At 33.5% G+C, this 27,760-nt stretch overlaps 2 protein-coding genes across 2 annotated transcripts in view; one reads left to right on the top strand and one right to left on the bottom strand.

The window, feature by feature from the left end:
* Nucleotides 1-27,760, bottom strand: part of LOC145306744 (OCIA domain-containing protein 1-like) — a 369,294-nt gene that overhangs the window by 254,188 nt on the left and 87,346 nt on the right. The gene's annotated exons all lie outside the window — the stretch shown is intronic.
* On the top strand, nucleotides 10,080-27,666 carry LOC145307593 (uncharacterized). Its single transcript, XM_080150047.1, has 17 exons — nucleotides 10,080-10,271; nucleotides 11,901-11,976; nucleotides 13,244-13,408; nucleotides 13,504-13,578; nucleotides 13,756-13,820; nucleotides 14,152-14,205; nucleotides 15,833-15,886; nucleotides 16,204-16,245; nucleotides 16,458-16,502; nucleotides 16,824-16,874; nucleotides 16,970-17,047; nucleotides 17,138-17,177; nucleotides 17,639-17,785; nucleotides 23,313-23,342; nucleotides 26,041-26,172; nucleotides 26,934-27,026; nucleotides 27,596-27,666. The coding sequence occupies exons 1-17, from the start codon at nucleotides 10,080-10,082 to the stop codon at nucleotides 27,664-27,666; spliced, it is 1,410 nt and encodes a 469-aa protein (XP_080006173.1).

Here is a 27,760-nt window from a genome sequence, read left to right on the forward strand (position 1 = left end):
GGTCTTGATATTTTAGTTTTTTATTTTAAAAAGGTGTGTACAATACGATGCAATAAATATCTATATCTACAAACAGCGCACTCAGAAGAGAAAGAGGGGACATTCGACTGTTTATTACGCTAGTCCCAAAAGTTTTGTATTAACGTTTACTTATTCGTTGGCTTAATTGCTTGGGGGACTTTTACTGAGTTTTGATTGATTGGTTCATTAAGTTGAGTGTTCAACGTTTCAACCACTAATTGCAATTGTCAAAAGAAGTAATTTTGTGTATTATCATTGGGGATGTACAGCAATTTATCGGCCTACAGCACCCCCAGGGAAAAGGTAAATTTTAAATGAAGGGGGGTAAAATAAAAAAAATTTGGTGGGAGTAATAGTCACTTCCCCCCCCCCCCCCTTGGACGTTTATGCAATAGGCCCTCAGCCGCAAAAAACAACCTGCAGTAATGTGGATCTTTAGGGGCTAAACCCTCGCCCGCATTTATCTAGACAAAGCTGCAGTTGCAGCCGCAATAAACTGCCATTTACAGCCACTTTCAGCTGCAGTCGCAGCCAACCTTTTATTTATAAAATTTTATCCCTATTTTTTGCCTAAAGGGATCTAAAGGGATAAGACAATAGCCGATAAATTTATATACATCCCCAATTAGGATACATAAAATTACTCCTTCTGTATATTACAATTTATGGTTAATATAACTGTACACGCAACTTAATGAACCAACCATTAAAAATACAAAAAAGTCCCCAAAGTTTATAAGCCAACGAATAATTTTTATGAAATATTTGGGACTAGTGTAACAAACAACACATTGTCCCCTCCCTCCCTGATATTTTGCTACCCTCATTATGGACACAATCGTTCTCGTTACAGTTAAAATATGCATTTTTAATTTTTCCTAAAAAATTTAAGTTTTATGTGTTATATATTTTTGCTTATCTCTAAAAGTAAACATTACCAGACAGAGAGGGGACAATGGGCTGTTTATTACACTAATCCCCAAAGTTTTATAATTACGTTTGCTTAACAATTTTGGTGACTTTCTTGAAATTTGGTTGATTGATTCATTAAGTTGAGTGTTCAAACGTTTCAACCACTAATATTCATCTACATACGGGGTAATTTTGTATATCATGATTCAATTAATCAACCATTGTCTTATACCTTTAGATCCCTGACCACTTATGGATACAATCGTTCTCTTTTGAATCTAAAATAAGACGAAGCCCATTTTGTTCCGAATTTGTATCACTTTTGAAAAGTGCGACTCCAGTTACGTCATATTTTTCTTTCCCGAAAAAAGGAAAGGGGAAAGAAAAAAAAGGGAAGGGGGGAAGAAAAAAGAGATGAGAGAAAAGGGGGTTTTCCCCATCTCTTTTGAAGAGATTTTCTTCCCCCCTTCCCTTTTTCGGGAAAGAAAAATATGACGTAACTGGAGTCGCACTTTTCAAAAGTGATACAAATTCGGAACAAAATGGGCTTCGTCTAAAATAAGCATTTAGTATTTTTGCCTTAACCCTTAACGGTCGGGGGGGGGGGGCGTTGAACGCCCCCCCCCCCCTCCGGTTTTTTCTATCTCATTTTCTGTGTGTGAAAGATAAAGAGCCCAAACTGCTTGACTTTTTAAGTATGGGTATGACACATAACTGAGAGTTGGAATTTTTTGAATATCTCCATCCTGGCGGGCACAGGATGCCAGCAAACATGGCAGGGTCATCCAGGTAAAGAACAAAAATTTGTTTTTGATTTAAACAAAGCATTTTATCTTACCAAAATACTAAAATATCCTCTAGTAGTGTTTCCTCATATTAAATACAGGTGTTCAAGTCAATTTCAGGTTCCAGGTATGATCCTGCAGGTCCTGATCCTCCAGGTCTCCAGAAATCTTTAAAATGCTCCTGTGGCCGCAATTTTTGACTTAGAGACTTCAACTTTTAAACTTAAGCTTTTCTTACATGTCTACATAATGTATTAAAATTTCATAAAGATCCGCCGCCGTTTTCCCGCCGACCGCCGACTGCGGCGGCTGGCAGCTGCCAAGTACAGCTGCGGCCGCTGAAACTTATGTTTTGATATTTCAAATATAAAATTTAAATAAAATAAACATTTTCTGCAAAAAAAAATTTTCTTCTAGCTTTAAAAATAAAAAAATTACAGCCGTTTGAAATTTTTAAGTAAAAAAGGACCTAAAAACAAAGGTTGTTAAATAAAAGGGTGAAGGAAGCGGAAATTGACCTTGACTTACTTAAGGTCGGAAATTCACCATAACACAGGGTTCTTGCACAAAAAATTTTAGCCCTCTAGCTCTAATAGGAACTGAGATAATGAGGGGGGGCGTTGAACGCCCCCCCCCCCCCCCCGACTGATTAAGGTGCGGCAAGGGGCCCGACTGTTAAGGGTTAAAAAATTTAAGTTTTTTGTTAAACATTATTCAGCTTATCTCTAAAAGTAAACATTACTATTCCAGCGACATACAGATAGGGAAATTAGTAATTAAAAATATAGTGCCTAATAAAAATCCGTCGTCATACAAAACAAATGACCAATGATGATGATGACAGGAGGGGGGGCTGGGGTGGAAGCATCCTCTCCACCTCACCTTTGAACATACTCAATTGTCTAGGGTAACCAACTCTTTGTTGCACCACCTTTGTCTGAGAAGTCCTAACTGTGCATGATAATGAGTTGCGCCTGTTTTGGGCTAAGGCATTACCATTGCTCTAACTATTTACGTCGCGCATCTGACATAGTAGCAGTGGAAACCATATCTAACGTGTTTAGTTTTGACGCGTTGTCGGACCGAGATTCGAACCTATCACCTTCCTGATGATGAGCGGATACGCTACGTGTTGAGCAAAGGTCGCGGGTAATGACTAATGATAGGCCAGTATACATTATTATTGATCAATGGTAAGCATCTTTCATTGTTTTTTCCTTTATCCCTGAATAGTTTATAGCAGGGAGGGAGGGGACATTGGGATGTTTATAACACTAGTCCCCAAAGTTTTATAAGATAAAGCTTTCTCATTTGTTGGTTTAGTAATTTTGGAGATTTTTTATTGATTTTTGATTGGTTGGTTCATTAAGTTTCAACAACTAATTATAATCTCTATAGAAGTGGTAATTTGGTGTATCATCATTGGGGATAGTCTTATCCCTTTAGATCCCTGAATAGTTTATTGAGAGTGAGTCTTCAATACCACACAAGTATCAAATTATTAAATCAATAGACTAAGATAATTCTTATAAAATATTAGAGTAAAACAATAGAATAGAAATGTGTTAAATAACTGTATGTCCCAAAGACTCTGTGCCGACTTTCAATTAGGTCTTTGAAAGTCAACGAATAGTGTCGGGAATAATAACACAGCCAAAAGCAGAATGCAATTTGCTAGCAGACGAAAAAGTGGGATCCAGCTAGTTGTCTGGTTATAAATCCATATTTAAAGATTTATCTATAAAAGCAACATTATGTCTTTCTGTCTGTGTCTCTTGTGTACCAATGAATCTCGCTAACCACTGGACCGATATGGTTCTCCTCTACATATGTAGATACTGTAAAGGTTGATAACTATTTTGGTGGAGGGTAGATTTACCTTTCTAAGAAACAATAACCGCTAAAAAGATAAACCCCCCAAACATCTTATACAAGGACTAACGGCTTCGCCCTCTAGAGGCCTCTAGGGGCACTAATGGTGGGGAGGGGAAAGTCGCCCTCTGGCCTCGTAAAATTTCAGTTTTAGTTTGATCGTTCCGTCAAACAGACAAACACACACACATACATATATACACACACACATACACACACATGCATAGACATCCTGTTACTTTGACATAAAGCTAGCTGTGCTACAAGTTAAAATTTGCAGAAATTATAACTTACCTTAAACAGGGGCTAAGGCACAGCCAATTAATTACATTTTAAATTGTCGAATATCAAAAATATTTTATTGGTGTAAAACTTGTATTTTATGTAACAGAAGGGAAGTGGGTAAGAAGGGGGGGGAGAAAAAAGGGAAGAGGGTTGTTTTAGGAAATTTTGACTTATAATTGTTTTTCTCGTATTCATTCGAATCCGGTGGATAGGAACCGGTTCTCATCCATACAAAAAAACTATGTCTAGCATCGTATTATATCCAGCTTTCTACGAATATAGAAATGTACAATCATAAGATTAAAACCAGTTTTTTTAACCGGTGCCTTTGGCACCCCGGGGCTAAAAAAACTAGTTTTAATCTCATAATTGTACTTTCTATATCCGCGGAAAGCCGTTTATAATACGATGCGAGAAATAACTATTCTCGTATTCATTCAAATCCGGTGGATAGGAACCTGTTCTTATCGGCACCTCGGGGCTAAAAAACTGGTTTTAATCTTATAATTGTACATTCTAAATCCGCGGAAAGCCGTTTATAATACGATACGAGAAATAACTATTCTCGTATTCATTCGAATCCGGTTCTTATCCATACGAAAAAACTATGTCTAGCATCGTATTACATCCATCTTTCTACGAATATAAAAATGTACAATCATAAGATTAAAACCAGTTTTTTTAGCCCCGAGGTGCCGATCTTATAATTGTACATTCTATATCTGCGAGAAATAACTATTCTGAATCACATTCCCTGGTCTCTGACCTTAAATAACTCCGGGTGTGTCTATATTGTAATAAGAATGACATCATCTATTACTTTTTTAAGTTGCGAACCATATAAATAAAAATTATATACATATTATACTAGCGGCTTCGCCCCTAGCCTATATGGGCTTTGTCCAAAGAGGTAATTTTAAAAAAATTGCTGGTGCTGCCAATTTATGTGAAGTAACTGCCTAAAAACAATTTTTTTGGGAGGGGGGAATTTTATTTTTTTGGGAGTTGGGGGTGTCTCACCCCCAAGAAAATAGCTTAAAACCACTACAGGACCAATAGGTATATACCCTGAAGAGTAAAATCCAATCGGTTCGGTGGTTATGCAGATCTTAAGGGACAGACGGACGGACGGAAAAACAGACGTCATTCTACTTTGTATTATATGGGCCACTTGTGGTCAACAAAACTGTCATTGATTTTATGTTTATTATTTTCTTATTCGGGAAAAATTGTCAATTATATGATATGATACATAATAATCAGGTTTGAAGCCATATTGGAATAGTTTTTTTTTTATTTATATCATCGTATTATAGACAGCTTTCTGCAGATATTAAAAGTAGAATTTTAGATTTCAAACCAGTTTTGTTAGCCCTTTAAATGTGTAGGATTAATTTAATGAATTTTGCTTGCATGGGGATGTCTGAAACAGTTAAGTACAATTTCGAAAGTAATTTTATAATCTTCAATTAATAGTCAAAAAGTCTGATAAATATTTTGAATACTAAAAGATTGTTTTGTTTTCAAGCAAGAAACACATAATTAAAAAATATAATCATGAACCAAGTGAGTTACAAAGAAGATTTGTCAATTCCATATTTGCCATTTATACATAGTTTTAAAAGCGAAGTTTTTGAAATACTGATTCCTATTACAACAAGGTACAATGTTATAAGCGAAGAATCTCTATAATCAAGTTCTAAAAATATAAGTATGTCCTTAAATCGTATTATGTATTTATGTAGTTTTGCAACAGATTTGCCTATTATTTTATTTATACTTATGCAATAATAATCTGCTTATTCAGTTCTGACACTCTGAAAGTGATGAAGTTCGTTTGTCCTTCAATTTCAGAGCTCCGCTTTTATGGATGTTGTCATCCTTGATTCAATAAATATGACTAAGAGTTGCTACGCTTCCTAAATCGTACCCAAATGTTATAGGAATCATCATGCAAAGTTTGAAATCGATAGTACAATGCCAACCTGTTTAAATTAAAGAAAAGAGCTAACTGTCCGTGTTGGACAGTCTGACCCTACTTAAAGGAAAGCTTCGCTTTTAAAAATAATATAAGTATGGACATAATTGACAAATTGTACTTGTTAAATAAAATATGCATTTTTTATTTCTGCTTATAATTTGAGTTTTTGTGTTAAAAATGTTGTCTTATCTTTTAAGTAAACATTATAAGTAGTGGCGTGCATAAGGGGGGGGGGGGTGGGTAGTCAGAGGGTATACCCACCCTCCTAGCAATACTAGGTGGGGGGTTGTAGTCAGAGGTTGTACCCACCCTCCTAGCAATTCTAGGGGGTGGGTGTAGTCAGAGGGTATACCCCCCCTCCTAGCAATACTAGGGGGGGGGGGGGGTGAAGTCAGATGGTATACCCACCCTCCTAGCAATACTTGGGGGGGGGGGTGTAGTCAGAGGGTATACCCACCCTCCTAGCAATACTATGGGGGGAGGTGTAGTCAGAGGGTATACCCACCCTCCTAGCAATACTAGGGGGGGGGGGGAGTGTAGTCAGAGGGTATACCCACCCTCCTAGCAATACTAGGGGGGGAGTGTAGTCAGAGGGTATACCCACCCTCCTAGCAATTCTAAGGGGGGAGTGTAGTCAGAGGGTATACTAGGGGGGAGGGTGTAGTCAGTGGGTATACCCACCCTCCTAGCAATACTAAAGGGGAAGGGGGGAGTGTAGTCAGTGGGTATACCCAACCTCCTAGCAATACTAGGGGGGGAGTGTAGTCAGAGGGTATACCCACCCTCCTAGCAATTCTAGGGGGGGAGTGTAGTCAGAGGGTATACCCACCCTCCTAGCAATACTAGGGGGGGAGTGTAGTCAGAGGGTATACCCACCCTCCTAGCAATTCTAGGGGGGGAGTGTAGTCAGAGGGTATACCCACCCTCCTAGCAATACTAGGGGGGGAGTGTAGTCAGAGGGTATACCCACCCTCCTAGCAATACTAGGGGGGGAGGTGTAGTCAGAGGGTATACCCACCCTCCTAGCAATACTAGGGGGGGAGTGTAGTCAGAGGTTGTACCCACCGTCCTAGCAATTCTAGGGGGTGGGTGTAGTCAGAGGGTATACCCCCCCTCCTAGCAATACTAGGGGGGGGGGGGGTGTAGTCAGATGGTATACTCACCCTCCTAGCAATACTTGGGGGGGGGGTTGTAGTCAGAGGGTATACCCACCCTCCAAGCAATACTAGGGGGGGGGGGGGGTTGTAGTTAGAGGTTATACCCACCCTCCTAGCAATACTATGGGGGGAGGTGTAGTCAGAGGGTATACCCACCCTCCTAGCAATACTAGGGGGGGGGGGTGTAGTCAGAGGGTATACCCATCCTCCTAGCAATACTATGGAGGGGGGGAGTGTAGTCAGAGGGTAAACCCACCCTCCTAGCAATACTAGGGGGGAGTGTAGTCAGAGGGTATACCCACCCTCCTAGCAACTCTAAGGGGGGAGTGTAGTCAGAGGGTATACTAGGGGGGAGGGTGTAGTCAGTGGGTATACCCACCCTCCTAGCAATACTAAAGGGGAAGGGGGGAGTGTAGTCAGTGGGTATACCCAACCTCCTAGCAATTCTAGGGGGGGAGTGTAGTCAGAGGGTATACCCACCCTCCTAGCAATACTAGGGGGGGAGTGTAGTCAGAGGGTATACCCACCCTCCTAGCAATTCTAAGGGGGGAGTGTAGTCAGAGGGTATACTAGGGGGGAGGGTGTAGTCAGTGGGTATACCCACCCTCCTACTTATATGAACTCTGCAACATCAGACGGATGACTTTGATCACAAAAATCACCTCAAATCTAAAGTTAAAAATCTTCTTTCCTTAAATGAAATTGTTATACTTGTTTTTAGCATACAACTACCTAAAAAAGTTACAATAAAATAGGAAGCAAAAGAATACTCGGACTGTGAAAATAGTTTTGAAATAAAACCTCACAAGGTACACCAAAAAAGCACTAAGGAACAAATGAACTAGGGGGACAAACCTTAAAGGAGGACAAACATATTAAATGCTCTAAGATTTTTCGTTTATTATTGAAAGGCTTTATTGCAATATATTGATAACTTACAAGAATCATAAGTAGTCGTATTTTAGAAAAAAAATAGTAAAATATATTTGTAAAAAATAATTTTGTTATAAAATTTATCTATTTTTTTAAAATTTGTTTCGTTTGTAATAATAATCTAGATTAACAAGACTGTATTTAATCACATTATACAAAGATGAAATAAAAATAAAAAATACAGAAAACAATATCCATATGAAAAATGATTTTCAATGAACTAAACCATTTTAAATATAATTAAGATTTTCATTTTAACAAATAAGAATCAGATCACAAAGCATCATATGCTTGTAATGAAAGCAATAATCTCTAGGATATAAGGTTAAGTAACATCCATCAGACAACCAACCTTTTAAATTACAAGAACTTTGTCCTTAATTCTAACTGTGCAAGTTAATGCGTTGTGCCTGTTTTAGGCCAATCCAATTACTATCAAGTTCCAGATATGCTGTTGTGGGTATTGTGCTGAACGCCTATAGAATGATGCTGTGAAATGAACCTGACACTACCCAATTTCATTCTATACTAAAGAACAATATTTATGAAGCAAAACACTCTAAAAGCAGAATTTTCCCAAAATAAACATTCGGCCAAATGTCCCTCTTTCAGAAATGTTTAAAATACAGTTTAAAGCAAGTCCTTATATGAGAACATATCCACAGGTTGTTGCCAAGATGTGTTTTGAAAACTGAAAAATTACTGCCATTTAAACAAGAATGATAACATTTATAAGTAGCAAAGCACAAAAATATTCAACGATTCAGAAAAACAAAGTACCAAATATATAAATCAGTGAAATCGTCATAAATGATATAAGCGTAGTGGACAGCCCTATAGTAAGAGTAGCTACGTTCCCTTTGAATAATGAATGTATATCCATTTTATATTTGAGCCCTTCCCCCAAAATACATACAAAGGGAAGGATTTTAATTAGATTGTAATTGACCTAGCCTAATTTTTTAGACAGAAAATATTAGTATTGTTTAAACCTTTGATCAATACTAGTGAATGAAACTCTCAGTTGTTGTTGAATTAGAACCGTAGCATCTCTACTTTTAAAAATCAAATCATGTTTGCAGCTTATGTCCAACACAATAGACAAGAAGCAAATTCTATACTGCATTGTAGCTACATTTAAACAACAATAGACACACAAATCCCTTAGAATGACGGGAAATATAATTTTTTTCAATACTATTATCCTGAATTTCTAGGAGAAAGTATAGTAAGGCACAAGTCCAACCTGTAATTTTAAAGTAACTATGCTTTTTATGTGAGCCCTGTAATGTTTACAGCAATACGGCAGCCAACTGCAGGGCTTCGTTGGAACAGACCGAAAAATGCCAGCTCAGAGGCACTAAGCCAGCTGTGGGAGGGCAGCAGCCCAACCAAATTGGCAGCTTAGGGGAGCAGGAGGACCGGATCCTAACTGCGGCCGTGGACCATGGAAAAATCTAACACCAAGGTTCACTGCTGGGGCCCCCAAGGTGTCACACTACCCCATGCCTAGTGGCCAGCTGAACTATATGATAGACATTCAGGAGCCTGTTACCATGGAAGGATTTAAAAACAGTTAAACCGCATAGGCCAGTTGCTATCCAAGCGCCCGCGCAGGACATGATTGGAGTGGAGGATGTGGCTGATAAAGCCCTGGACAGCTATGCTGCCAGGGAAAGGAGAATGACAAGAAGGATAGCAGGAAACGATAGCAGGAGTGTTAATCCCGAGAGGGAGGAAGAGGCCGAGCTTAAGGTGGACAGAGACTAAGCCTAGGACGAGCTGTGGCCACAGTGGAATCATCCAGCAACTTCCATCACTGTTAGTATTGCCGAGCAAGACATGCTGGAACAAACTAACTATTGGCTGGATCTTAAGTCACTTTATCCGCGACTAACTTGCATAATGATCCCTCTATGATTATAATCAATTAAAATTCTCTCTGCCCATCTAGGAGCATTACCTTGCAGTGGTGTCGGCAGCGCTGCAGCAGCTCACCCTGAGTCTGCTCCGCCAAACCACTGGTTGTCCACCAACTGTCCCAAGGGAATGGAACCCAGGGGGTTGGGGTGATAAACCCGACAAACCATAGGAATATTAGCACAAACAAGTGAGCACCAACAATCGCAAACTATGGGCCAGAACTCCAAACTGCCTACCAACTACAAAAGCAAGAGCCACCCCTGGCCAAGCCAGAAGAAGGACCAGAGGATGGCCAGAGCGTCACAGGACTGCAGCAACAGCCAGGACCAAGCACAGCCACTGGACAGGAAGCAGCAGTGGGGCACGAGAGTGCCACCAGCCAAGGACTGGGGCAGCAGGTGGGCATTAAAATTTAATTTTTATACCACTGGTCCACCATCCTAATTTTTTTTAAAAAGTGTCTTACACAGACAGAGAGACGGATATTTTGAATTATCTAATCAACCTAATCGCTAAACATGCCTAAACAGGATTGAAATAAGATAAATCTTTAAATTTGTTTGAGTTATAGTCTATAATTGTAGGGAACCAGATAAAATGATATAAAATAAATGAAAGAGAATCTTCAAATTCTGATGAAAATATAATTTTAATACAAAAGTTAAATAAATGTATACTGAGGGATTCAAAGTGTTATTAAACATGATTTGTGTGTTAATAACGTAATTTTAAACACTTGTTTATAGTAATAAAACTAGAGGGGAAATTATGAAAATTATTAGTTTCTGTTGGTTATTTCTGAACAGAGGTAAACACTTTTTTATTCTATTAGCTTCTTAGGGCTCCTTTTTAGTAGTAAAGCAATTCTATGATTCCAAATGTCCGTTCGTCTATCTGTCTGTCCATCTGTTCGTCTGTCTGTCTGTCCGTCCGCCCATCCGTCCGTCCGTCCGTCCGTTTGTCCGTCCGTCCGTCCGTCCTTCCGTCTGTTCGTCCGTCCATCCGTCCGTTCACACGTCCATCCATCCGTCTGTCTGTCCAGCTATCTGTTTATCCATCCATATGTCCGTACATCTTACCATTTATCTGTCCATATGTCCATCTGTCATTCCGTCCATTTGTGCAAACGTCCATCTGTATGGCTGCCTGTCCGTCTGTCTATCTTTCCATCTGTCCGTCTATCCGTTCGTCTGTCTGTCTTTCTGGCTGACACCAAAAGGGGAAACGTGATATTTTTGGCTTTTATTCAAGATACACAGCTGAAACTTTTTGTCAACATTACCATTATTAAGGAGCCCTATTAAAATTAAAACTCCATAGAGGTCAAACTCCTTTTTAGCAGGTTTGGCTATTTTTTACATTTTTTTCCCATATCTTTGATATTTTTGGTCTGATTTCCAACTCTTTAGGGATAACAGTATCAAAATAATTTTTCCCATTGTTCTAAGCGTCCAGTATGTAAATTACTTTGACCGTCGGTCTGTCATTCATCATACAAAATAAATAGGTTTCATGTTAACTTTTTACAATAAATATATTCTTGATTTTAACAAATACTTTTTAAATCAACTCGTATGTATACCCATCTACGAATTTTTTGTGCTTTGCTAATTTATGGTTGTTGTCATTCTTGTTAAACTTAATTTTTTTAAAGTTTAAAAAATTCTTGAAAGGTATTATTTTTTGTGGGCAATTATTTTTGGAAATATAAAGGTACCCTTCCTCAAAAAAGGCATAAATCTTTAAGAGTTAGGAAGATCCTTTGTTACAGATAGAGAGACATCCTGTTATTTGTATCTAATCAATCTGTTGAAGGGTTGGAAGTATTTTTACCTGAGACAATTTCTCTAAACAATGGAATAAATCTATTGCTCATTACCATTTTTAAAAGAAATTAATCATTAATATATTATTTTCTTCATTGGTAGTTTTGCATCAGAAAAAAAATATTTCATATCTTTGCACAAATTATATACCTATGCCTTTTTTAAGTTTTAAGATAAAGATGGATGAAATAAGATTTATATTTAGATTAAGGATGAATCTAGTGTTAATCTTCAATATCATTTTCTTTGGTGTTATACACTGAGTGAAACAAATGAACAAGGTAAATTTGATTCAAGTCTTTTTGTGATAGATTTTTTAGTTTTACTTTTTAAATTTGCTTTGTTGTTCATAAAAAAATTGATATTATTTTTGTTGATATGTTTTTGAAAGTAAAATGTTATATTATGGTAGAAGTTTTCAATTTAAAAAAAGTTGCTAGTTTGTTAATTTGGCGATTTTTTTTCTAATGCCTTAACCCTGCAGGGCTAAACATTAACTGCACATAATGTAATCTAACCTACCCTGACCTCGAGTAATAAACTAACACATGAAAAAATATCCTTCTATTTTCACTTTACTTTAAATTAAGAGAAGTGAGAATCAGTGTTTAACAGGGTACTTTATGTGGGCGCAACCATTTTTGTCAAATTACTTCAAAATAAATAAAGACGACAAGCCTTTAAATTGAAGCTCCCAAATCAGATGGCAGAACAAACATGTGTCTCAATTTAATAAACAGAATATAAAGTATAAAAATAAGGATAAGCTTAGCTCTGAAACAGTAGGACAAACGAACATTAACACTTGTAGAGTGTCAGAACTAAATAACTAGAATAAAAATTTATAAAAATCAGAGAAAAAATTTAAGTAAATTTGTTGAAAAACTGCTCAAATACAGGATAATGTTTAAGTGCAAACTTATATTTTTAGGACTTGAATAAAAAGATGCTTTGCTTGTGACATTGTACTTTGTTGTCCTAGGAATCAGTATTTCAAAAATCAGATCAATCGGATAATTATATGACATAAAAATTAGTTTTTAAAAAGTAAAAATTCAACATGTTTGAAACGGACATACAGACATTCTGGTAATGATAATAGAGTTGCTACGATTTCACAATTGTACCTAACTACTACAAGAATCACTATGCAAATATTGAGATCGATAGTACAATTCTAACATACTTAAATTAACGAAAAAAGTTAACCATTACAGACGGAGGTACGAACCTTCCCTTATTATAGAAAAGCTTGGCTTTAAAAAAGGGACTTGATTATAATTACTAAAATACGTGATACTGAATGCTAGTGTTACTTTTTATGACTTGATAAAAAATGCTTTCTAAGTCAAACAAATTTGTTACAGGAACCATTATGCCATGTTTAGAATCGATAGAACAATTCTTAAATGTCTTTACAACAATAAGAGCTATCAATTACATACTAACAGACAAATGGATGGATCTTATTTTGAAATGTAAAGAAATTATAATGAAGTTTACCCTAACAATGTTCTAGAAAAATCATAATTGTTATGTATATTTAAGGATCAAAATGCGAGGTTTCATCTGGAGTTCCTATCATTGTGAATCGTGACCTGGGAACCTTTGGTTCTCGAAAAGATTGTGCTCAAGCTTGCAAGTCCAGGCAGGGTTGCTTAGTTTGGAAATACAATAGAAAATCTGATGAATGCAGCATTGTCAAGCTGAAAGGTAAGTAAAAATTAAATAAAAGTTTAAAAGGATTTGAAAAATAATTCACATTCTTTAGTTGTTTTCATATTTCTTTTTATAATTATTTTTTCTAGTAAATGATGACAAACAATTCAGTTTCGGAATTACAAGTTGTACCGATAGTCCACCTACAACTATTTCTGGACTAGGTAAAAAAAGGAAAATTTTGTGTTTCAAGACAGATAAACTTAAACTTCAGTTTAGCATTTGAAGTAGAAAATTTATGTCTCTTGAGCAGTACAAAAGAAATACAAGGGCCAGTAGAATAAAATAAGCGTAAAGAATAAGACAGAAAAACAGAGTGGTAATTTAATTATTTTGTTTAGAGAATGTTCTTGGTGAAATGAGAAATATGAGTAAAGCAATTGAAGTTTTGAAAGAACAAAATGAGGTAAATTTTTATAAGATAGAGGTCCAAAGCTTTTTGAAATGATAAAAATAAAAAAAATAATGGCATGCATAATAGAGAGCAACAAGAATTAAGCAAAAGAGTGTTTGTAAGAATGATAGAGTTAAATAAAAATTAAAAGAAGCTTGATTAAAAAACAACTAAACAGAAAAAATCGTAAAAAACATTTTGATATTTTTTTATAATTTTCTTACTTAAAGAAACAGTTACTGCAAAGTTGACATACTTTTGTCTCAAAACATAAAATTAACTAAAAGGATCTTTTTATTTGAATAAAATTCTTTTTGACAATCATGAGATATTTTCTTTTTAGAATGGATTCAATAATATGAATGAAAAGCTGACAAATGTAGAGAGTCAAAATCAGGTATTTGAATAAGAAAAGTAAGCTTGTTTTTCCTAAATGTCTTGTGTTCTAAAATCTGCCTTGGTTAGCTGATAAATACTTTAAATGTACAGGAAAGCCAAGTCCTGGCACTTATATACCTTTGAACAATTTGAATTTGTACTCAAATTAATATTTTTTCATTCTAAGTTCTTCAATCGGATTTTGTGGGGCATAATAATCTCACTATGGTAATTGACTTAATATATTTACTAGTCAATTCGGGTATGGTTCTTTTCGAGACACTGCCCCCTTTCGCTTCTTTTAAGTAGCGAAGCTACTCTATAATTCGAAATGTCCGTCCGTCTGTCTGTCAGTCCGTCTGTCCATCTGAGACAAAGTGGGGGAAATGTGATTTTCTCGGCCCCTATAAAAGATAGACAGCTGAAATTTTTAGTGAAGATTCTTGTAACATATGCCCATCTAATCTATACATTGTTTTGTCCATCCGTCTGTAATTTGGGTTGCCAGATCAATTCCTACATTTTCAGGTTTTCTTGATTTTCTCAACTCCTTTTTAAGATAATGGGCTGAAATTTTCAGGGATTGCTTAAATTTACATTCTTCATATTTTCCTTAAGTTTTATTACGATTTTTCTATTAATAGGGGTGCTAGATCGATTCTCAGATTTTTTAGGTTTTCTATTGTTTTCTCAATTCCTATTCAGGATTTGCGGCTGAAATTATTTGGGAGTGAATATGCTCATATTCTATATTTTTTAGTAAGTTTCATTAAGATTTGTCGATAAATTGCGGTGCTAGATCGATTCCTAGATTTTTAAATTTTCATGATTATTAAGGTTGCGTGATTTTAAAGGTTTTCTGATTTCCCTATTTTATCAACATTAATGTTTATTGTATGACTCTGCTTTATAGTAATTTTTCCTGATATATATTCATAATTTTTAAGCTTCGCTTCTTATGGATGTTGTCATCCTTGTTTATTATATAGCCCTTTCAAGAACCACTTCTTATCATATGGGGTGATATGAAAGCTTCTCCTTGGTGGGGTTCATATTGAATCTTGTAAAAATAGGCTATGCTATTGCCCCATCATTGTCTCTTAATTGTCTCGTAAGGGGCCTTGATATCACCATTTATAAGATCTTAAGCTTCAGACAGAAAAACTTTACTTTTTTGTATAATAACATAAAAGGATATCAAAACACAATAAATTGAGTAACAATGAATGTGTGTATGTGTATGTATGTATGTATTACAGCTTGGGATAACCAAGTGAAAATACTCAGGGCAAAAATTATCAACTGAAAATTTAGAAATGTATATTCTCAACAGAAATGTATGTAGTTTTTTTGAAGTTTTTCAAGTGCACATTACATGCATAATTATTGAGTTCTGATGTTAAAATACACATGAAATATTTACCATGGATAATTTAAGATATTTGAAAATAATTGTCTTTGTAATAATTCTGCAACTCTAGAACAAACCTTTCGTATGATTAGTTCATAATTTTCTTTCTTTGAGAAACAGTCACTGTTAAGTTTTCAATCTTTGACCTATAAATACAAAATTACCAAAAAAGTATTTTTATTTAAACACACAAAAGATAAATCAATTATGATTATAAGATATTTTAATTTTACAGAATGGATTCAAAAGTTTGAATGAAAAGCTGACAAATGTAGAGAGTCAATATGAGGTATTTTAAAAAGAATAGTAAGCTAAGATTTAAATTCACCTTACAATAACTCTAGTGTTTTAAAATCTAACTTAGAGAGCTTATAGATATTAGGAGGATTGAAGAGAAATATTGGAAATTATAAGCACTTTGTTTTTTCCCCTCCTCATAATACTGCTTTGTCTCAATATCCAAGGATTAAAAAAACTCTTAAGAAATGTTTTGGCAAATATTATTTTCTATCAATTAATTTTTCTGAACCTTAAAAATCCATCAAGAACAATTATTGAAAATTAGATAGTTCTTTGATTTCAAAATAATATTTTTTTCTATTACAGGTTCTTCAATTGGATTATAAGGAGCAAACAAACTTAACTATGGTATTTGTTTATTTTAATTTATTTGGCATAACCATGTATAAATTAAATCAGATGTTCTAAAAGCTGCTGTTTTTAATGACTGCTAAAACTCAAACACATTCATTATTAAATTTTTATTGTCTAAAATTAACCTGTAAGTTACTAAAAAAATTATCATTTTGATAAATTGGTCATAGAATTTCATTTTTTATTAAAATATTTTCATTTTAAAGGAAAAAATTGTTTCTACACACAATGATTTAAAAAATGACTCTCAGGTAAAGAAACTACAATTATTAAACCTTTTGCCTTGATTCCTTTTATAAAAGAATTTTTAATCTAAAACTTAGCTTGATATAAATACAAATCAATATTGATAAAACATAAAAGCATCTTATTTATATCAAAGCAGATGCTTAGTTTTGTACCTTTTCCAATTGGCAATTATTTCAAAAAGTTTACTTGACACTTCAAGGAGATACAATTATTTTGACCCAACCCTCCATGGAAAAATTTACTGATTTAAAAAAAACATGTTTTTTTCTGGGACAATATCATTTTCTTCATCTGTATACTTTAGTGTATATTTTCAATTTCAGGTTTTACATCAACAGTTAACAAGTTTGAATGAGCAAACAAACTTGACTAAGGTATTATTTACATGAAGTCAAATTAGCAGATTAATATTTGATTATTTTCCTCCATGAAAAAATGTATGCCTTATTATAAATGAAATTCTTTCTAGATGGAAATTAAGGAGAAGATGGATATTAAATTTGATGTTGCCTACAATGAACATGAAATGTTAAAAAATGAATCTCAGGTAAGAAAATAATTGTACCTTTACAGCCATTTTTAATTAAAATTAAAATTTCTGGATTATATTTATAAAGAATGTAAATATTTTTTTCAGGTTTTGGGCAATGAACTGAAATCACTAATTGTAGATGCAGGTATTAAATATATTGTAAGAAAGTATGAAAGTATAATTTTTGAAAAAGTTACAAATTATGCTTATGCTTACAATAAATATATTGCTAAAACTCTCCATGCTAAGGGCTTATATTAATCTAAATATTCCATAAAACCTAAGATTCAGTATTCAATTCTATGATTATAGTCAAACTTTTAGAAAACCTATTCCCCCTTTCTTTCTATAGCTTACAAAACCAGAAATGACAAGGACAAGATAATTTGAAAAAAATATTACAAAAAATTTAAAACTTTTAGCTGTTTAAAGTTTTAAAAGTACCATACACAAAGAATAATAAGATTCAAGAAGCTAAAACTTAACAGAAAAAGAAAAGGTAGGGGTTGGAGGGGGAGGCGTTCTGGCTTATTCCCTGATCTTAAAAGGGTCAGGAATTTTTAAAGAAAATGATAAAAATGTTATTTCACTTTCATATTATTTCAGCTTGCCCCCCTGTGACTACCTCTCTATCTACCACAACAAGCCCACCAGTGCCAACTTGCCCACCTGTGATTACTAGTCCACCAATAACAACATGTCCACCAGCGCCAACTTGCCCACCTGTGACTACCGTTCCAACCACATTACCAGGTATGATCTTGCAAGTCCTGATTGTCTGGGTCTCGAGGAGAATTAAAATGTCTACTGTAACTAATTGGAGACATAACCTAGACATTGAAAATTATAAATATCACATTATTTTCTCATACAACATTGCCAGCTGTGAAGTCTACGGCCATCTCTGCCTTAAAGTGACTGTAAACGAGGAAATTTCTCATCAGATTATCAAACCTTAACATCATCTCATTCATATAATCTCAAAGATAGGGCAAAACTGTCTCTTGTTTCCTCAAAAAAAAGGCTTTTTCCGCTGATTTTTATTATATCCAAGATTGAAGAAAAAATTTCCGGACTATATAAATGTGCAGTTAATTGTCTTTTTTTCCTTCTATAGCTAAAACTAAACTTTTTGACATAGTTCTATATTCCAATAGAATTAGGAGAGAAGAAGTATAGTGTGAACCCCTTTTTCGTAAATCTGACAAAGGAACTCCTACAGCTGACAAAAAACTTTAAAATTTTTCGAGTATATAATTTCTAGAAAGCTAACTTTATATTAACCCATTAGTGACGAACCGGCTTTTAACGCCCGGTTCCAGAAAATGCCGAAAAAAAACGGTTCTCAGTTTTAGGATTGCATCATTCTCAGTATGAATCCCCCCTCTACTACCCTGGTTTTCATTTCCCCCTGGAGCAGACAGTTTTACTTACTTCCGTTTGCCGGTATAGCTCAACAAAATTTGAAAACCAAGAAAAACGAGGTGATTTTAAAATACCCCTCCTAACTTTTTTGTTTATGAAGTAAAGTTAGTGATTTTTTTCATGAAATTTAAAGTTCATTGGCAACTACATTCATTTGTGAAATCGTTTTATTCAAATTATTATTTTTTATATGATTTTTTTATTGTTTAATTATGTTCTATATAACTCCGGTTCAGCGTGAGTAAAAATACCCACAAGTTTTATTGCCCTGCTCGGCGTGAGTAAAGATACCCGTCCACATATATTAGCAAAAGTTTTAAAACTTCCTCGAAATGGGCTTTTTTAACCGAAAAGGGCGGTACCTATAGCCAAAATCTTAAATGTGATATAAATTGTTTTGTATGTTAGTTGTAGCTCTATCAATTACATGAGGTTATGTAGTTTTCAATTATGGATCGTATCGTAGTTTTAAAAAGTGTTCATCTCACTTTGGGCGTTCAAAAATTACATTTTTAATTTTTTGGGCCAAATAACCGGGTATTTAGGTCAAAACCGGGCTTGTTATTAATGCCGAACGGTTTCTTTACTCGCGCCGAACTGGGTTTTATTGCAACTTTCCTGTGCACGCCACTAGAGCAAAACAAAAAAATTGGAATTCCGTTTTTACCATAACAAAGCTTCCCTGAAATTTTCAGCTCGATCGGTCCATAAAAGTGGCGCTCGGCACTAATGGGTTAAGGAATTCAAAAATTCATAGCTAACTTATTAAAGGATTTGTAATATGCTTTACACTACACTAGAAAAAATTTTTTAACACGATATAATTTACGTGAGAAAACCTTTATCTTAAGAAATGCTACTATTTACAGCTGACTCTTTATATGAACAAAATGAAAAAAATATGCCCTTACCTCTCACCCATATGTGTCAGGGAGTAAGGGAGGGGACAATGGATCAAATATTCAATTCTTAGTAGTCTCAGACTTTGGGTACTGGCTTAAAGGGAATGTGCAAGAATTTAGCAGTTTGGATACTAGCGCATAAAATGCCGCTACTCGTTGTGTTAGTTTTGAATCTAGCAGACAGAGAGTTGAGAATACACGCCCCCCCCCCTCCATTCTCTATTTCACTCCCCTCTCCTCCCATCTCCCTTTTTATAAGCACACGATAGGAAAAGGGAGAAGTGAGGTGGGGGCATGGGGCAAGGGAAATAAACTGGATAAAATGGGGCAGGCTGGATCATATTTTTGTCCAGCCAGTCAGCAGTTGGCTGGGTCCATTAATCTTGTAAGATAAAAATCGCACTATAAAACCTCAATATATTTCATCAAAAACAAGATGTGATTTCGATTTGAAATCTGCATCAAATTTTAAGGATTTTTTATAAAATTCGTTTTTTGTAAAATTCTTTATCTAAAAGCGAAAATACATTTTAAGTTAATTAATTTTGACCAATAGGATAGGTGGATTTTAAACTACCTGCGCTCTAATTGGTTGAATGATGTACGACATCCAATCAGAGCGCAGATTTTTTAAATCCACCAATCACAGATGCCAAAATTAATTAACTTAATTTGTATTTCCGCTTTTAGATAAAGAATTATACAAAAAACGAATTTTATAAAAAATCCTTAAAATTTGATGCAGATTTCAAATCTACTCCCTACATTACAATTCCGGAAAACTTATATCTCTTAATGTATAGTTACTTAAAAATTGATAAAATAAGCAATATTTTTTATCTAATACCAAATACAATAACAAAGCTAGACACAGGTTTTTTTTATTAGTATCCAAGTAACTTAAGTTGGCCCATTTCTCAACCACCTTTAATTACAAAGAAGTTGTATCAACTTTTTTGCTTTTTATTTAAGATAGCTAGCCGGTCCTTTCAGTAAGTAGTAGATGTAAAATTTTTCATAGAATTCAGATATACAATCGGTTTTTTTGTAGACCTCTTATTTTTTAAGTAATTTAAGTTTTTTAAAAAAATAATTAAGTCGGTTTTAAGGTACTAAAACGCAACAAAATAAAAGAAGAAAATGGCCAGTATGAACAAAAATAATAAGATCTTTAATTTGACACCTTACTTTTAAAATTCTGTTGAGTAATTATTGAAAAAATCTATTTTTTTAACCTCGGTTTAATAAAAACTTTAGACCTAAATATTTTCTCAAACAGACATAAAAAAATGGGTTCATATATACCTTTAGAATCAGAAAAATATTACGAATCTATTCTAAGCAAAATTGAAAAAGTTTTATAAAAATATAATAAAAAAATAAGTTTATTTTAAGAATCATAATTTTCGGCTTTAAAGGGTTAGCTTGAACCAAACCTGAACAAAACCTAAACAAAAGACAATGCAATGTAGCAGATATTTTTTAAACACAAGAAACAATAATGTATTTTTAACTGCATTGTTTTGAAGTTTATAAACAGACTGATGCATATTTGTTCATAATTTTTCATTCTTTACATGTTCTTTAATAATACTATATTTATTGTAGCATCTATTGTATATATTGTATGAACATTCTCCTTTTTTTCTGGCAATTCTATAGGTTAATTTTATAGATTAAGCTTCCCGATTCGTCAATTTTTGCGATTTGTGATTGGCTAGTTTAGTAGTTACAATTCTTAAAATAACTTTTTTATTTTTTCTATTTTTTATTACAATTTTTTTAAACTTTTTCAATTTTGCTTACAATGGATTCATATTATTTTTCTCATTCTAATGGTATATATGAACCCATATTTTTTATGTCTGTATGAGAAAATATTTAGGTTTAATGTTTTGATTAAACCGAGGTTAAAAAAATAGATTTTTTCAACAATTACTCAACAGAATTTTAAAAGTAAGGTGTCAAATTAAAGATCTTACTATTTTTGTTTATACTGGCTATTTTCTTCTTTTATTTTGTTGCGTTTTAGTACCTTAAAACCGACTTAATTATTTTTTTTAAAAACTTAAATTACTTAAAAAATAAGAGGTCTACAAAAAAACCGATTGCATATCTGAATTCTATGAAAAATTTTACATCTACTATTTACTGAAAGGACCGGCTAGCTATCTTAAATAAAAAGCAAAAAAGTTGATACAACTTCTTTGTAAATAATAAAGGTGCAATATTTCTTTATAAACTGTCTAATAAAAGTGTAAACTATTTCTCCTAAGTGGGCTATTTATTGTCCAACACAATAAAAGAGGATATTATTATTTTAAAAAACCTCTGAGATTCAACTCTTTGTAGACAGTGGGTATTTTTTTGTCAATAATACGAATTTAAAATAGAACTTTATTACCTAATTACTACGTTATTAAAAAACTAATTGGCAATTTCAAAAAATAAATCCTTAACAGTAAGTAAATTGTTTCAACTATATATAGTTAAATATTCCTACAAACATTATAAGAAACAAAAATGTTCAGATTTTCCCTGTTTTTTCCTTTTTCCCTCCCAAATACCACAAAACCAAGACATTATTCCTGGATATTTTGTTAATAGGACGTTTTTGGTTAATCAGTGTAGTGAAATGTGCTTAGAAAATGTTAAAATTTGATAATAAGATGAGAAATTTTTACGTTTACACTCCCTTTAAACCAGCACCATTGCCTAAAATTTCCTCTTTTTCCGAAACATCAAGAACTAGCTATAGTGCTTTATCTTAACCCTTTACAGTCGGGCCCCTTGCCGCACCTTAATCAGTCGGGGGGGGGGGGGGGGGGGGGGGCGTTCAACGCCCCCCCTTATTATCTCAGTTCCTATTAGAGCTAGAGGGCTAATTTTTTTTGTGCAAGTCCCCTGTTTGATAATGAATTTCCAACCTTTTATAAGTCTAAGTCAATTTTCGCTTCCTTCACCCTTTTATTTAACAACCTTTGTTTTTAGGTCCTTTTTTACTTAAAAATTTCAAACGGCTGTAATTTTCTTATTTTTGAAGCTAGAAGAAAATTTTTTTCCAGAAAATGTTTATCTTTATGTAAATTTTACATTAGAAATATCAAAATATAAATTTCAGCGGCCGCAGCTGTACTTGGCAGCTGCCAGCCGCCGCAGTCGGCGGTCGGCGGGAAAACGGCGGCGGATCTTCATGAAATATTAATACGTTATGTAGACATGTAAGAAAAGCTTAAGTTTAAAATTTGAAGTCTCTAAGTCAAAAATTGCGGCCACAGGAGCCTTTTAAAGATTTCTGGAGACCTGGAGGATCAGGACCTGCAGGATCATACCTGGAACCTGAAAGTGACTCGAACACCTGTATTTCATAAAAGGATGTATTACTAGAGGATTTTTTAGTATTTTGGTATGATAAAATGCTTTGTTTTAGTCAAAAAAATATTTTTGCTCTTTACCTGGATGACCCTGCCAGGTTTGCTGGCATCCTGTGCCCGCCAGGATGGAGATATTCAAAAAATTCCAACTCTCAGTTATGTGTCATACCCATACTTAAAAAGTCAAGCAGTTTGGGCTCTTTATCTTTCACACACAGAAAATGAGATAGAAAAAACCGGATGGGGGGCGTTCAACGCCCCCCCCCCCCCCGACCGTTAAGGGTTAAAGAGTTTAGATTTTTTAAAGGAAAGAAATTGATTGTTCTGAAAATTGTGGTACCCTTCTACAATACAATTTAGTATTAACTGCATACAACTATTAGAGAAATTTCATGTTCCCTGCTTTCACTTTATTGAATTTTGATTGGTTAATGCATTCAGTTGAGTGTTCAAACGCTCCAAACACTAACTTACAGAAGGGGTAATTTAGGTTATCATCATTGGGTATATTAATTAATTTATCAGCCATTGTCTTATCTCCTTAGATTCCTAGGTTTTATTATTATGATATTATTTCAGTGTATTGCAGTAATGTTGATGTGAACACAGGTAAACTAATTTTGTTTATATTTTCATTCAACTCTTTGGTAAATAAATGTTATTTGATTAAAGTGACCTTAAAGCATTTATCAAATATTTGTTATATATTTAGAATAAGTAATTTATAATTATGACAAAAATTTGCTTAATTTTAAATATAAATCTAAATTTTTATATTTATTTATATGATTATGTGTTAAACAAACTTTTAGATATGTTTGCATTTCTTTTAACACAGATAGAATAATTAAAATTGATACTTCTAAAATAAAGTTAAATTTCTGCTTTTTAAACTGTTGTCATCAAATTTGTCAAAAGACGAAACATTTTTTTGAGGTATGTAGTATTAGGAATGCACAATGAAATTCAGTATAATTTTGTCATTATTGTTGTGTTAATCTGTCTCAGTAAAATGATTATTAGAACAGGAAGAAAATGACAGAGGTATCATTGGATTATAGATATATATTATAGATATCCAATACAAAATATTTTGATTGTTGATTGATAAACAATAAGATATAAGTTTGTGCGATCATAACATTTAATGTATTTGGCCATTTTAAAACAATCATTTGATTGTCCCAGTAAAAGATGCTTTGGGTAAAAATGAACAAAATTGTCAATAAAACCGTCATATTTATGCAAATATAGATAGTTAGTAGGTTTATTTTTTTGTAGTAATAACTTAAGGGGTTGTATGAACTATCAAAAACCTAAAAAAACAATTTAGTTAAATTATTAAAAGTAATGATTGATTTAGTACAGCGTGTTTGAAGTTAGCATAACTTTCCCCTTAAAGCCACTGTGACTTCTGATCATAAATCATAAAAACAACTGATTTCTTATATAAGGGTATTATATTTCTTCAAATATGTGCTAAATGGATAAACAAGTTAAAGTGATCACGAAGCAAGTTATAAAAATTTGATAAAATTTGATATATATTTGGAATTACTCGGTTGTTTAGAATTATGACAAAAAATTTTGCTTTATTTGATATAAAAAGTGCCTGAAAACTTCTATTTTTAAATTTAGTACAGTACCACAAAAATTCATTGACACAATTGTTTGCTAAACAAACTTTTAGATTTGTTGGCATTTCTCTTAACACAGATGGAGTTAATAAAATTCATACTTACAAAATAGAGACAAATTTCTGCTTTTTATACTATTGTTATAAATTTTGCTTATTGATAACTGAAAAAGTTGCAATTAAGTTTTTAAAATGTTTGACCAAATGACTTAAAAGATATTTTTCAGCTTATTTTAGTGCAACTAACATAACAGGCAATCAGAACTAGTGTAGGATAATGTATTATGGAAACACTACATAAGGGGCCCTCAAATGGTTTTAGAGAGATGTAGTATAAGTAATGCACAATTAAATTCAGTATAATTTTTTTTATCAATGTTGTGTCAAAGTGCCTCAATAAAATGATCCTTAGAACAGGAAGAAACTAGTGGTGGGTGTATCGTTTAATAAATAATAATATAGATATCCAATTAAAATCTTTTGATTGTAGAATTCTAAAATAATAAAATATGTATAGTCTAAATATTTTTAAATTTCTTCATTGATATTACATCTATAGATATATAAATAATCTTTGATGAGGGGAAAATATTTCATTCACCCCGCCCTTTTTGTGTACACTAAGACTTCTTCTTGACCCTGACCCAATACCAAATAGTATTTAGATTTCCAATTCCCCTTAAAATGATGTTTAAATGGAACCTTACAAGATGGCATTTTTGCCTCTAAAAGCAATAGATGGCATGAAGATTTGGAAGAGCACTTCATTTATATGATTTGTTTTTTCTGATTTTAGAGTACCTCATGCTTGTTATTCCATACTGAAGCAATTTATTTGCATTCTGAAGAGGTATGCATGAATTATTTTATTACTAAAATACTAACTTATGCCCTTTCATCTCATAGCCCAATTGATTGCTTGTGGATTTAATGGAGCTCTAATGGTCTTCTTTGGTAATTGTAATATCAAGGAGGAACTTTAAAAAACATTTAGACTATATATATTTTATTGTTTTACAATTCCACCATCAAAAGATTTTAAATTGGATATCTATATTATTATTTATTATATGATACATCCACCACCAGTTTCTTCCTGTTCTAAGGATCATTTTATTGATGCACTTGGACACAACATTGATAACAATAATTTTACTGAATTAAATTGTGCTTTACCTATACTACATCTCTCTAAAACCATTTGAGGGCCCCTTATGTAGTGTTTCCATGATACATTACTCTACACTTGTTCTCATTGCCTGTCATGTTAGCTTCACTAAAATAAGCTGAGAAATATCTTTTTAGTCAATTGGTGCAATATTTTGAAACCTTGTTTGCAACTTATTCAGTTGTCAATAAGCAAAATTTATAACAACAGTATAAAAAGCAGTAATTTATCTCTTAATTTATAAGTATTAATTTTATTAACTCAGTCTGTGTTAAGAAAAATGGCAACAAATCTAAAAGTTTGTTTAGCACACAATTGTGTAAATGAACTTTAGTGGTACTGTAGCAAATTTCAAAATAGAGGTTTTAAGGCAATTTTTATATGAAATTTGGCAAAATTTTTGTCATAATTCTAATTAACTAAGTAATTCCAAATATATATCAATTTTTTTAAACTTGCTTCGTGATCACTTTAATTAATACAACAAATTAATCTTTGTACAGGAACATGTTACAAATACAAAGTGTTAACAGATAAAACGAGAAGCTGGAATGATAGCAGAGCAGAATGTCAGAGAGCTGGAGGCGACCTAGCTAAAATAGAAACAAATGAAGAATGGCAATTTGTGAAAAAAGGTACATGATTTAAAAAGCACATGGACCCCATTTTTTAGTCTCATTTTCTATGAGTAGATCATAAAAAAGGCTATAATTTAAAGCATTTTTTTAAAATTTTAAATAATAATGAAAAGAGCAACCATCAAAATGCTACTATATCTATGATACAAAGTAGAATAATGTCTGTCCATCCGTCCCTTAAGTTCTCAGTAACCACTGAACCGATGGGATTCTACTCTTCAGGGAATATACCTACTGGCCCTGTGGTGGTTTCAGGCTTTTTTCTTGGGGGACGGGACACCTCCAATCCCCCAAAAAACAAAAAAATCCCCCCCCCCCAACTTTTTTTTACGAATTTTGCGAATTTACCATTTATTTGCAAAAATTTGCAATCCATTTGTATTTTTTTTGGCTGGGTAGGTAATAGAATATTTAATTATACCTCTATGGGCAAAGCCCCTAAAGGCTAGGGGCAAAGCCGCTAGTAGTATATATATTGTATTGCAAAGAAAAATCATATCTTAAAAATATTTTTAAAAAAAACTTATTTAGACTTTTTAGTAATGATTACAGAGTAGCAATGCAACTCTTACAGGAATTACAAGCCAAAATTGAAACCAATAAGACAATTCTAACATGCTTAACTCAACAAAAAAAATCTATCTGTAGTCTGTACATATCAATTGGCCCTAATTACAGAAAAGCTTAGCTTGTAATAAAAATAAAACTTTAAATAGAATTGGTATCACATACATTTAACTACATTGTAATATATTTAGATAATATACTAAGTGGATTAACTCTTCCTGTATGGCTTGGTGGCACTGATCAACAACAGGAAGGAAGTTGGTTGTGGACAGATGGATCTCCAGGTATTAACTGTTTGGTAATTAGTAGTAACAAATAAATAAATAGAAGTTAATAAAGAGGGTTATTTTTTTTCGTAGTTCCGTAAAGTTGGGTCCAAAATCCAGTCAAATGCACTCATTAGGTCAAACTGTTCTTAATTTTGATTAAATGCATAGTATAATTAAATGCAAACTTGAAAACAGTTAAAAAACCTAATAAGTGGATTTGACTGAAAGCTTACATCTAACTTTACGGAATTACGCGTAAAAAATTACCCTGTTTTTTTTGGCTCTTCAAAATATAAAAAGTGATATGGGTACTCATAGTGGTGGTTGGGCACTGACACTCCCTCTTTGATTATTGCAAAAATCCCATCTATAAAGATTTTTTAACCCCCCCCCCCCCTCCAAAAAAAATAAAAAATAAAAAAACATTGGACATCCCTGCAGGCCCCCACTTATATTTAAATATATTTTAAATAAATATGATCCACCAGAATATTTTGTGTGAAAGCACCGTTGATATTTTAGGTGGATTTCTTTCTTTGTGTTTATATTTATGTAATAATTTAATAATTTACTTTATAATTTAGTTAGTTTTACTGACTGGATACCAGGGTCTCCGGAGAACAACCCTGATCGGAACTGTCTTATGGTAAATTGATTTTTATAATCTTAGTACCTGAAAGAATAAAAATTCATTTTAAGATATTGATCCAAGCCAAAGGTCATTTCTGCAAAATATTTTGGTTTTTATG

This window comes from Acartia tonsa, chromosome 15 (assembly GCF_053477335.1).
Source record: "Acartia tonsa isolate MP-2025a chromosome 15, ASM5347733v1, whole genome shotgun sequence".
NCBI lineage: Eukaryota > Metazoa > Arthropoda > Copepoda > Calanoida > Acartiidae > Acartia > Acartia tonsa.